Source organism: Mandrillus leucophaeus, unplaced genomic scaffold, assembly GCF_000951045.1.
Source record: "Mandrillus leucophaeus isolate KB7577 unplaced genomic scaffold, Mleu.le_1.0 Scaffold118, whole genome shotgun sequence".
In the NCBI taxonomy this organism is placed as follows: domain Eukaryota; kingdom Metazoa; phylum Chordata; class Mammalia; order Primates; family Cercopithecidae; genus Mandrillus; species Mandrillus leucophaeus.
Genome location: NW_012100098.1, coordinates 709,174 through 720,203, shown reverse-complemented (window position 1 = coordinate 720,203; position 11,030 = coordinate 709,174). Strand labels below are relative to the sequence as shown.

Sequence of the window (11,030 nt, the reverse complement as noted above, 5' to 3'; positions counted from 1 at the left end):
TTTCTCTGCAGTGGCACTGTGGACATTTGAGGCTGGCTATTTCTATGTTGAAGGGGACTGGCTTGTGTGATGTGGGATGTTTAGTAGCAACCTGGCCTCTACTATTTAGATGCCAGTAGCACTCCCCCACTTGTGGCAACCAAAAATGTAACCAAACATTGCTATATGTTCCCTGGGGAGCAAAATTGCCCCCACCAAGAGTCACAGCATTAGTTCTACCTAGAGTCACCTTCTCCTGCCACCGTCTTCTCTGGTGGTTGACAGAGCTGTCACCATTTGGTCTCGTCACCACGGATTCCAAAAGTATCAGATTCTCCCAGCACACCTCCATCAGTGGTTCCCTAGGAGAGCCAAGTCACCTTCAGCCTTCAGCCTGGGCTGGAAGTGTTGGTGGGGATTAGCTCTATCTTAGGCACAACAAAGAGGTACGTTAGACAATGCGTGTGCTAGAAGGGCTTGTGAAGGATGTAGTGAAGATTCAGATAAAATGTGTGAAGAAGCATTTTCAGAATTTAGGTGAGTTTTTCTCGATCATCCCAAGATTATCTCACGGTGCCCACATTTTTTGTCTTTGTCTTTGTCTTTGCATAGAGGGAGAATGCACATGGACTGAAGTTCTGAGAAGGCAGAGAGAAGGTGCAGTCCAAATCCCAGAAAGTGAGATCTCTGATGCTTGGCTAACAAACACTCCACCCAGTTCTAGGCAAAACAGAGAAGAATCGTGTAGAGATTTACCTGCAAATTGCGTAAAACTTTACATGCAAACCTTGATCATCAGCAGTCAAGTCTAGATTATCCATAGGCAAGCGCTGAACTACTTTCAAATTCTTGTAGAAAACAATCCCCTAATTTCCTTAACTGAGCCTTTGTAGATGTGACACTGTTACCATTGATACTTGCTCTGACCTATAGCCTATATTCTCACAAAGATATAGAAGGGAATCACCTGAAATCTAAAAACTCAACTTGGTCTTCCTAATGGGAAGTGAACCAGTGAGTCTGCAATCTCTTAGAACAGGAAAACGCTCTTTTGAGCATATCTTCTGTGGAAGACAGTGTGGGAGTGGTTAGAGGGAATAGATAGATAGATAGATAGATAGATAGATAGATAGATAGATAGATAGATAGAATAGGGTATAGGGTAGAAGTTGGTTCCTCTGTTTCATTGCAAGTGGATATACCTCTCCACACCCAAGAAAGAGAGATGTGGAAGAGAAAGCAAAGAAATTCTTGACAATTGACCAAAGACCGCAAATCCCAGTTTAGGATCCAGGCTCACAAGTAGGCATTATTCAACAATCACTGTGAGCTCATTATGGGCAAAAGTATGCCTTAGAGGACAGGAAAAGCATGGACAACACAGGACTCACTGACTACCTACTAGAAGAATGAAAAGTCTAGTCAATTACAAGAAAGCAAACTCAAGCCCAGTGACTTAAGAGCACTGAAAAGTCAACATAGAATTCTGCAAAAAAAACTATGCAAATGCTAAGGCAAAGGAAAAGAAGGAGCACTCAGAAGCAGGTAAAGTTCCCTTCAAGGGGGTTTCAGCCTGGATTAGAAACAGTCAGGGCCTGGCAGGGCGTGGTGGCTCATGCCTGTAATCCCAGCACTTTGCGAGGCGGAGGCGGGCAGATCACCTGAAGTCAGGAGTTAGAAACCACCCTGGCCAACATGCACTAAAAATGCAAAAATTAGCTGGGCGTGGTGGCTTGCACCTGTAATCCCAGCTACTCAGGAGGCTGAGGCATGAGAATCACTTGAACCCAGGAGGCAGAGGTTGCGGTGAACCGAGATAGTGCCACTGCACTCCAGCCTGAGTGACACAGGGAGACTCCATCTCAAAAAATAAAGAAAGAAAGAAACAGTCAGTGCTGGGCTGAGAATATCCAGCCAAGCATAGAGTTAACTCCTTGGGTCCCAGGTCCTGACACCAAGGTCACCTGCCCTGACTATTCCTCTGGAACAATGACACCTCCAAGAAATAGCCTCTCTGCCCCACTCCTCCTGTGCCAGGCTGTCCTTTAAGAAGCTGCGTGGAGCCCCACCCCACCACTTCACCACTAGTGGTTACTTAGGTAGCAGGGGTTCCTGTAAACCCCACAGGAGAAACAAGGCCAGTGAGCATAGGTCCAGGGAGGAACAGCAAAGGACAAAGGTCACTGTCTGAACATGAGACTGGAAACCAGTGTGCATAGTACCCAGGAAGGCCAGGCCTGCTCTGGGCTTTCCTTGGAGCCAATTTAGAACCCCCCTGACTGCTCGGGTGAGGGCACTCTGAAGAACGTGGCCCAGGCTCCACCATCTGGTAGATTGCACTCCTGTCCCTGACTCTACATTCCAGTCCGCATTGGTTCTCAGCATGGGCCCTCTTCTCCACCCTCTCTCCAGAAAAACTCATTAGTTTCCATGGCTTTAAAATCCACCCTTAAGCTGATGATGTCCAGATGTGAGTGTCTAGCCCTGATGGGGCCCCCTTCTGAATCTACAGGCTCACATCTCACCTGGACGTCTCACGTGTCTATCTCATGAGCAGCTCTTGCTTGTCTAAAGCAGAGCTGAAGTTTCTCTCCACATCTATCCCGCCCTCCCACCCCTCCACTCAAGTCAGTAAATGGCACCAACCACCCAAGTGCTCATACTGGGAAACTGGGTATCCTGGTTGAATCTCCCCTTTCCCTTAACCTCCCCACCTCCATCCAGTCCATTAACCAGTCCTGGCATTCATCCAACTCAGCCCCTAGTTTCATTTCTTTATATACTTCCCACAATTTAAAATTATTTTGTTCATTTGGTTTGCTTACTTTTTTTTGTTGATTTCCTTACTAAAATGAGGGTGGGGTCAACATCTGATTTCTTGCTCACCAATTCATCTCCAGAATTTAGCCCAGTTCCAGACATAAAACAAACACTTAATGAATACTTGTTGAATGAGTGAAGGAAGGAATTCAATGACAAAGACTTTGCCCAGGGTGAAGCAGCTGCCCCATGACTGGCACAGTCCCATAGGGCCAATCCCCTAAACTGGGTCGGGCACTGAGCCTCCCCACCTATGTCTCCTACTTCTTTCCACAGAAGGATACCAACCAGAAAAAGTACCTTCCTACCCAAACGTGAAGTAACAGCTCCTAAATCCCACCTCCTTCAAAAAGTGGAACCAGCTGGATTTCCACACTGAATCTCTTCAACTGCCAGTTGCAGGTTTTCTTTATCTATCTGCCATTCCTCATCTCTAAAATAAATTCAACCTTGTCCAAGGATGGAAATACTGCTTCCCTGGCCTAGCCTGACTTCACATTTCTATTCCACAGCCTGTGTGTTCTCTCTGGGTGCCTGGGCAGTGTGGCATGCCTGGAAGGCATCGTCAAAGACAGTGGGGGGAAGTGGAAGGAGCTCTAGACTTGGGATGCAGGGCTTCATTCCCAGCTCAGGCATTCACATGCTATAAGACCCTAGAGGAGTCACCCTTCCTCTCTGAGCCTCGGTCTTTTCATTTGGAAGCAAAGGCCTTGGACTCCTTGTTTCTGAGTCCTTTCCAGCAGTGACCTTTTGGACAGCACTCCCATGGCCAACTAACACATTCTCAGAACTTCTTGGTGCAGGGCAGAGGCCAGGATGACAAGAACTCTCATGGCTGGTGCATATACTTTCAGGCCCCAAGTGCATGCACAGTGCTTAGGGGCAAGAATGGGGGCCTCTGCAGGAAATGCTGGATTAAAGGAAGCTAACAGGTTTTCCTTGCTACTGAACTTCTTAGAAACTCTAATATGTGCTCCAAAAAGAAAAGATGTAATGGGCGTGGAATCTTTTATTGCAGAGTGTCTCAATGGAATGGTGTTCCTGGGTCAGACTTTGAATAGGCTGTTCTGGGGAAACCTCTCCATCCCTGGGCTTCCAGCAGCCCGCACTTTCCCGGAGCACTTTGATGGGGGAAAAGCTTTCACGATGTCAGCTGGAGTAAGAATCAACACCAAGGGAAGAAACCCTCTGTCCCCAAGGCCCTCTTAGTTCCCCCACATGAGAGAAGGCAGGGAGGAGATAGACGTCTGCATGGACCAGCCTTCACCATCAAGGACGGTTAGGGTACACAGGGTACGCAGCATCCGGGAGCAGAACCTCTCCCTCCCCACAGTGCTCACAGAATAATGGACAACCGGATCCGCACAACGTATGAAGAAGACAAACTGCCTTTGTTTCAGAGGAAGAGTTCTCCAGCTGCTCTGTGGATCACAGAGCCCACATGGGAGAGGCAGAGGCAGGGAGGCCAGGGAGGTGACCAGGGAGCTCAGTGCCCTGAGGAGAAGGACATGGAGCGAATACTCAGAGGCCCGGAGTGAAACAGTGCACTTTATTGGCGAAAGACCGGAGGGGCGGAGGGGGCTGTGTGCTATATACATCAGAGCTGTAGTGAACATCCCACCCAGGGAAGGGACCCCGGGGCAGCAGAAGGTGGCGGCCTAGGCCACACCTGTACAATCACAGGCACAGGCTGGAGCCAGAGAGGGGAGCCTGAAATTCTCGTGACTGGGCTTGGCCAGGGATCTGGAAGGAGAAGCAAGAGGCCACCAACCTTCCAGCGCAGAGCCACGTTCTTGGGAAGCTGGGGGTGTTGCCGATATGGGGGCGTGGAGAGCGGAGGGGAAGCGCGCGTGGCTGCGATGCTGATGCGTACTCTTTATCTGGAGTAGCGCTGAGAGGACTGGGAGGACTGGGAGAACTTGATGCTGCCGCCCCGGTTGCTGGCAGAGCTGAAGCCCCCACCACTGACTCCATAGCGGGCGCCGGAGCTGGAGCCAAAGCCGCTGCCACCGCTGAAACCGCCGCTGCTGCCGCCCCCAAATCCGCCGCCGATTCCACCGCCGCCTCCCCGGCCAAAGCCACTGCTTGAGCCTCCGCCCGCGCCAAGGCCACCTCCTAAGCCACCGCCCACGCCTCCGCCGTAACCGCCTGCATAGCCACCTGCGGAGGCGGAAGTCGTGCTGCTGCTGACCACGGCTGTGGGGGAGAGGACAGGACAGCGATCAGCGCCGGCGCCCAGGCCGGCTGCTGTGTCATCATCAATGATCCACCAGGCCCGGGACTATCCAGAGCTGACCAAGGCAGCTTTGCACAGGATAGTCACAACGAGCCGTTCCATGGCCACAAGCTACTCACTCCCCTGCCATTAAGCCATTATGAATTAGCCAGTGGTTCCTCCCACAGTACAATCTTGATGACCCCCTGGGAGGGGATCTAGCCTCTGAATTTCTCCTCCCATCAAGGGGCCCCCTATGGATCTTCCACATTGGCCGTTGAAGCCTATCAAAAGTGCCCTGAACCCAGAACAATTACAAAAGCCAATCGCTTCCCTCTCCTCTCCCAGAAAACCCCTCCAACTTCCATAAAAATAGGTTTAAATTAGTTGCTACTACCCTGAATTAGTGCAGATACATCAGAATTAACTCTCATTTTCTTGGCTACTTTCGGTACTTACAGATGCTGACAGCGCTGGGACACTCTCCAGACATCCTGTTTGAGAAGACAAGAGAAAGTAGGCCCCGTCACAAAGCACACACCAACAAGTCCATGGACCAAGGGCATGAATAGCAACCAGAGCTGAACCGAGAAGCCTGGCACATCAGTAAACTTTCTCCACCCCTCTTTGGGCCGTAGCAAGGACAGCCTGTGGGCACCCGTTGCATAAGTGCCTGGGAAGAAGTGGTCTGGTAGAGGCAAATGCTTCACTGCAAAGCTTCTCTTTACATAGCAGGGCTCCATCCCCAGTTACTTGGTCACTTATCTGGCCCTTGACATATGACTTGAGACAGGGGTTGTGGGAGGACGGGACTAGAGGCTCACCTGTACTCCTCACCCTCCAGCAGCTTGCGGTAGGTGGCAATCTCCACGTCCAGGGCCAGCTTGACATTCATCAGCTCCTGGTAGTCACGTAGCAGCCGCGCCAGGTCGTCCTTTGCCTGCTGTAGAGCAGCCTGCAGCTCTTGGAGCTTGGCATTGGCATCCTTGAGGGCCATCTCCCCACGCTGCTCAGCCTCCACAATGGCTGTCTGCAGGTTGGCATTCTGGGGCAAGGGAGGTAGGAGGGACGAGCTCAGTAAGAGGGCCCCAGGCCCTTCCTTACCTGCAATGGATTATCCCATCTTAAAGTCAGGGAACATTCCTCCTCCCCTAGTGCCTCCATCTTGTCTCCCTTTGTGGAGATAGTGCCCTGTGGGTCAGCCAGCCTGAGATGACCTCCAGACATCTATTCCAAGGGAGGAGTCCTGAGATCCTAGTCCCCACCTCTCAGCAGTCATCCCAGGAGCCAGTATCCATGACCATCCCACCTGCTTCTTGATACTCTCGATCTCTGCCCGCAGCCTCTGGATCATTCTGTTGAGCTCTATGATCTCACTCTTGGTATTTCTTAAGTCATCCCCATGCCTGCCAGCTGTGGTCTGTAGCTCCCCCAACTAGAGAACAGAAGGGAAGATGGGGTATTCCTGCAGCTTTGATTGAATTGTTTCTATACCTACGACATCACCCACCAAACCTTGAGAAGCTCAGTAAGCATTTGCTAAAATGACTGCATTGTGTTTCGGCAGGGACACCCCCAAGGCAGCAGGAAAGAGAACATCTGGGTTGTTGTGGTAGAAGATTTTCCTGCCCTGTAGTTCCTGAGCAAGCTGGAGTCAGTCCCACATAGCAGGCAACCAGCTCCCCCAGGGGCAAGACTTTCTGCAACTGAACCACCATTAGAAGGATGTCTTCAGAGGGTAAAACCAAAAGTCATTCACCCAGTGACCACTGGGATCTCACCACCCAGCTGTCCAATAGGCCACAGCCTCTCTGAAACCTCCAGTGGATCCTCTAAGAGGTGCCTAGCACCCACCTTGGTCTGGTACAGGGCCTCAGCTTCGGCCTTGCTTCTCTGAGCGATATCCTCATACTGTGCACGAACTTCAGCGATGATGCTGTCCAGGTCCAGGGAGCGATTATTGTCCATGGACAGCACCACAGATGTGTCACTGATGTGGCTCTGCATCTGAGACAGCTCCTGTCAACACAGAGGGAGCTTGCTCACTTTTGGGGTCTCTATAACAAGCACACAGGGCCCTGAGAGACTCCTGATCAGCAGTCTCATTCACTGATTCCTTGCTCCACATGTGTATCGCCCACACTCTGTCCCCAGCCCCCCAGCCACTCAGAGAACCCCATGTCTGCAGCCTATCCTGTGGAATCCCTTCCAAGGGTCCTCTTCTCCAGGCTCATCCCAGATGTCTTCTGGGGCCTAGATATACCAAAATACACCAGCCTCAAATCTGGAAACATCTCACTCTCCCTCTGTCTCTTCTTAGTAGGTAACATCCTCACAGCATCGTAGAGGGTCCTCAGGAAGTTGATCTCATCTATCAGGGCATCCACTTTGGCCTGAAGCTCCACCTTGTTCATATAGGCACCGTCCACATCCTGAGAAAAGAAGAGCATAAAGGCCTTATTCCCCCAAGGAACAAACAACAAACCACAATTGCAGCAAGAAACAGCAGAGGGGACTGGTGAAGTGATGGTCCTTGTCCAAAACCAGTCTCCATTTGAACGGGCAATTTGTATCTCATTAGGATGGTATAAGTTCAATCCTATTTAAAAACTAGAGACTGATTAACTGACTCTTTTAGGGATCTTCCAGACTAAGGTGCACCTGACTTCTGTTTATTGCTCCAAAGGCCTGAACTTGGCAGCTCTGTGGCAGTGGAGTGAGGAGATTCCTCCAACCCAGCCAGAAACCTGCAGCTACAAGCCTCGGAAACCTCACACACAGCCCTTACCTTCTTCAGAGTCACAAATTCATTCTCAGCAGCTGTACGTTTATTGATTTCATCCTCATATCTGTGTGAGAAAAAAAGAAACAGCTGAGTTTGGTTTTGAGGTCATCATAAACACCATTGTTCCCTGGAACTCTGAAAGTTCATCTCTTCCGTCCCTCCATCCCTATCTCGCCCCTCTCAGATGAGCACATCCTCTTTACTATCTCCCTGTTAGTTAGGGAGACCAACCATGTCAATTTGCCCAGGCAAACTGTCTGCCTTTAGCACTAAAAGTTCTGCATCCCAGGAAACCCCTCAGTCCCAGGCAAACCTCTGGATAGTTGATCACCATACCACGAGTTGTCCCAGAATCTTTCGGATGCCAGAACCAGGATCTTCCCCAACCTGGCTCATGAGAAAATGCTTCCCCCACTCTAAACTCATCCGGTTTTTTTTGTTTGTTTGTTTTTGTTTTTGTTTTGTTTTGTTTTGTTTTTAGACATAATCTCGCTCTGTCGCCCAGGCTGGAGTGCAGTGGTGCAATCTTGGCTCACTGCAACTTCCATCTCCAGGGTTCAAGCAATTCTGTTGCCTCAGCCACCCGAGTATCTGGGAGTACAGGTGTGTGCCACCACACCCAGCTAATTTTTGTATTTTTAGTACAGATGAGATTTCACCATGTTGGCCAAGCTGCTCTCAAACCCCTAATCTCAAATGATTTGCCCACCTCGGCCTCCCAGAGTGCTGGGATTACAGGCATGAGCCACCATGCCCAGCCTAAACTCATCCCTCTTGCCAATTTTATTTGCAAAGCACTATGCTTGGAGAAGGAAGGTGAGGGGAAACTGAATGAACCAAGTTGTCCTTCGTGAAGGTAAGGAGAGGGAAACGGGCCAGGTGACACCACTGCCTAGAAGTCAGGAGGCATGTAGAAGGGGCCAAGACTCTGAGACAGGGTGGGCCATGGCATCTTCCCACTCCTCCCGTCACTCACTTTTTCTTGAAGTCCTCCACCAGGTCCTGCATGTTCCTCATCTCAGAGTCCAGGCGCCCTCTCTCCCCAAGGATGTTGTCCAGGTAGCTCCGCAGGTAGTTGATGTGATTCTCAAAAAGAGGCTCAAGATTGTTGGTGCCTGAGATGGAACTTGTGCTCTGCTGCTGGAGCAGGTTCCACTTGGTCTCCAGGACCTTATTCTGTTGCTCCAGGAACCGCACCTGCAATGGTTGCAGGAAGCAACATCAGGTAACACTTGTAGCAGAGGAGCAGAGGGGCCTTCACTCAGGTAGGACCAGGTGTCTATCTCCTGGGCCCCCAGCACAAAGGCCTAGAAAGTATGCAAAGATAGGTTCCTACTGTAGTCAGAGAGATTATGGTCAGATGGGTGATCAGTCAGGACACTACACTTGCAATGTGGTTTGGAAAGTCACAAAGGAAGGGGAAACCAGAAGTGACTCCTACCGGAAAGCAATAGAATTGTAAGGTTGACCCCTTGGTGTTCCTAAGGACTTCATGACCCTATCTCAACTTTCAAAACTCTGCAAAAATGCACATAAACCTCAGCAGCACCATTTCCACCCATGACTCTACTGACATGTTAGCTCTTCAAAAACAGTGAAGTGATGCTGGGAAGCAACGCTGGCTGGCATGCCGTAGTTAGCGTGACAACACCTCTCTTGAGCCTGGAGGGACAGCAGCCCCATGAGAGCTGTCCTGGTCTGGAGAAGCTCACCGAGCACTCTTGTCTTCCTGACTAGGCTGAGTAGGAGTGCACAGTCACCCATTTCTCTGCACTCCCTTGGGACTAAGGTTCTTATGCTCCTAATCCCTCATCCAGGTGATCAGCCTCCTCTGCCTGGCACAGCAACATGTAGGGGAAAGGGCTTCCTGGAAAGCTCAGAGGACAGCTTATATTTGAAAAGCCTCCCATTCTCAGTGGACCCTTCCCTGATGGTGGCCGTGGCCCTTGCCTTGGGTTGCCTGCCCTGCCAGCCTGGGCCTCAGTAAGGCAATGACTGGAAGTTTCAGCAGAGGTTCCGACAAACAGGATATGCGGTGTTCAGGTCCAAATAGGGGACTGTTTTCTTTCTACACCTCCCCTCACTTGACCATGTGGACAAACTCCTCAACCCTGAATATCTTCCCAGACCCTAGAGTTCCACCTAACTCCTCACCCTCCAGTCTGGCCCATCCAAGACACATTTAAACACTGTGTCCCAAAGATCAAATTCAAAGTCTCCAGCCCAGGAAGGGATGACCAGTCAGAGCTTCATCACCTTGTCAATGAAGGAGGCAAACTTGTTGTTGAGGGTCTTGATCTGCTCCCGCTCCTGGGCCTTTACTTGTCCAATCTGGGGGTCGATCTCCACATTGAGGGGCTGCAGGAGACTCTGGTTGATAGTCACTTCCTGAATTCCCCCAGGAAAGCCCCCAGGGCCAAAGCCACCAGGACTGCCAAAGCTGCCGGGCCCACCAAAGCCACCAGGACCACCAAAGCCACCAGGACCACCAAAGCCACTAGCCCCTCCAAAGCCACCAGCCCCTCCAAAGCCACCAGCTCCACCAAAGCCACCTCCCATTCCTCTGACACCACCAAAGCCACCACCAAAGCCACCTCCATAGCCGCCCCCAAAGCCACCTCCATAGCCACCTGCAAAGCCACAGCTGCTACGGCCTCCCCCAAAGCCTCCAGCCCGGGAGCCACCAGCTGCCACGCTGATGGAGATGCTCTTGTTGCCACCCAGGTTGTAGAGGCTGCGACTGCCAAAGCCACCTGCTCCGCTCCGGAAGCCATAGGCTCCTCCACCAGCTACCCCAGAGCGGGTCACACAGCTCATCCTGCTGCTGCCGGAGACCACGGCAGAGCGGCCGGAGAAACCCTGGCTCCCGCCACCAGATGTCTTGCTGGCTTGTCTGCTCATGGTGAAGAGTTTGGTGAAGAGAAGAGTGTAAGTTAAGCAGGGAACACTGACAGTCAGGGGAAGAGGGACGGGAACTGAAGACCTGTGCAAAATAAATCCTTTTATATACATTTGAGGAGGTCGTTGGGCTCAAACGAAGGAGAGATAATTAATCCCAAATATTCATGGGTTGGGTTTGCCTCCAAGGCAATAAGTTTATTCCAGGCTACCAAACACACCTTGAAAATAATCTGAAATGGTAAAAGTGCTAAGGTGGCAGGCTTACCTGGCGAGGGGGTGGTGCCTGGCATTGCCCCATGTTTGGGCATGGCCTCCTCCTAGCTTTGTCTG

At 51.0% G+C, this 11,030-nt stretch overlaps 1 protein-coding gene across 2 annotated transcripts; it reads right to left on the bottom strand.

Moving 5' to 3' along the window:
* Nucleotides 1-4,334: 4,334 nt before the first annotated feature.
* KRT3 (keratin 3, type II) lies at nucleotides 4,335-10,768 on the bottom strand. 2 transcript variants are annotated; one of them, XM_012001944.1, is made up of 10 exons: nucleotides 10,484-10,750; nucleotides 10,056-10,429; nucleotides 8,776-8,996; nucleotides 7,803-7,863; nucleotides 7,351-7,446; nucleotides 6,869-7,033; nucleotides 6,324-6,449; nucleotides 5,839-6,059; nucleotides 5,474-5,508; nucleotides 4,335-4,995 (listed from the first exon to the last, which is right to left on the bottom strand). In XM_012001944.1, the coding sequence occupies exons 1-10, from the start codon at nucleotides 10,698-10,700 to the stop codon at nucleotides 4,676-4,678; spliced, it is 1,836 nt and encodes a 611-aa protein (XP_011857334.1). In that variant the 5' UTR covers nucleotides 10,701-10,750; the 3' UTR covers nucleotides 4,335-4,675. The 2 variants fall into 2 exon arrangements, with proteins under 2 accessions (XP_011857334.1, XP_011857323.1); XM_012001933.1 differs by having other exon boundaries at nucleotides 10,056-10,768.
* Between the last annotated feature and the right edge of the window lie 262 nt (nucleotides 10,769-11,030).

What these genes read in the sequence shown, in the direction of transcription:
- KRT3 (XM_012001933.1), bottom strand. Translation starts at nt 10,700, where the DNA reads ATGAGCAGACAAGCCAGCAAGACATCTGGTGGCGGGAGCCAGGGTTTC. An exon ending in AATTTGTGACTCTGAAGAAG is followed by an intron (nt 7,447 to 7,802) that starts GTAAGGGCTGTG and finishes TTCTTTTCTCAG; the next exon opens with GATGTGGACGGTGCCTATAT. An exon ending in TCCCAGCGCTGTCAGCATCT is followed by an intron (nt 4,996 to 5,473) that starts GTAAGTACCGAA and finishes TCTCCCCCACAG; the next exon opens with CCGTGGTCAGCAGCAGCACG.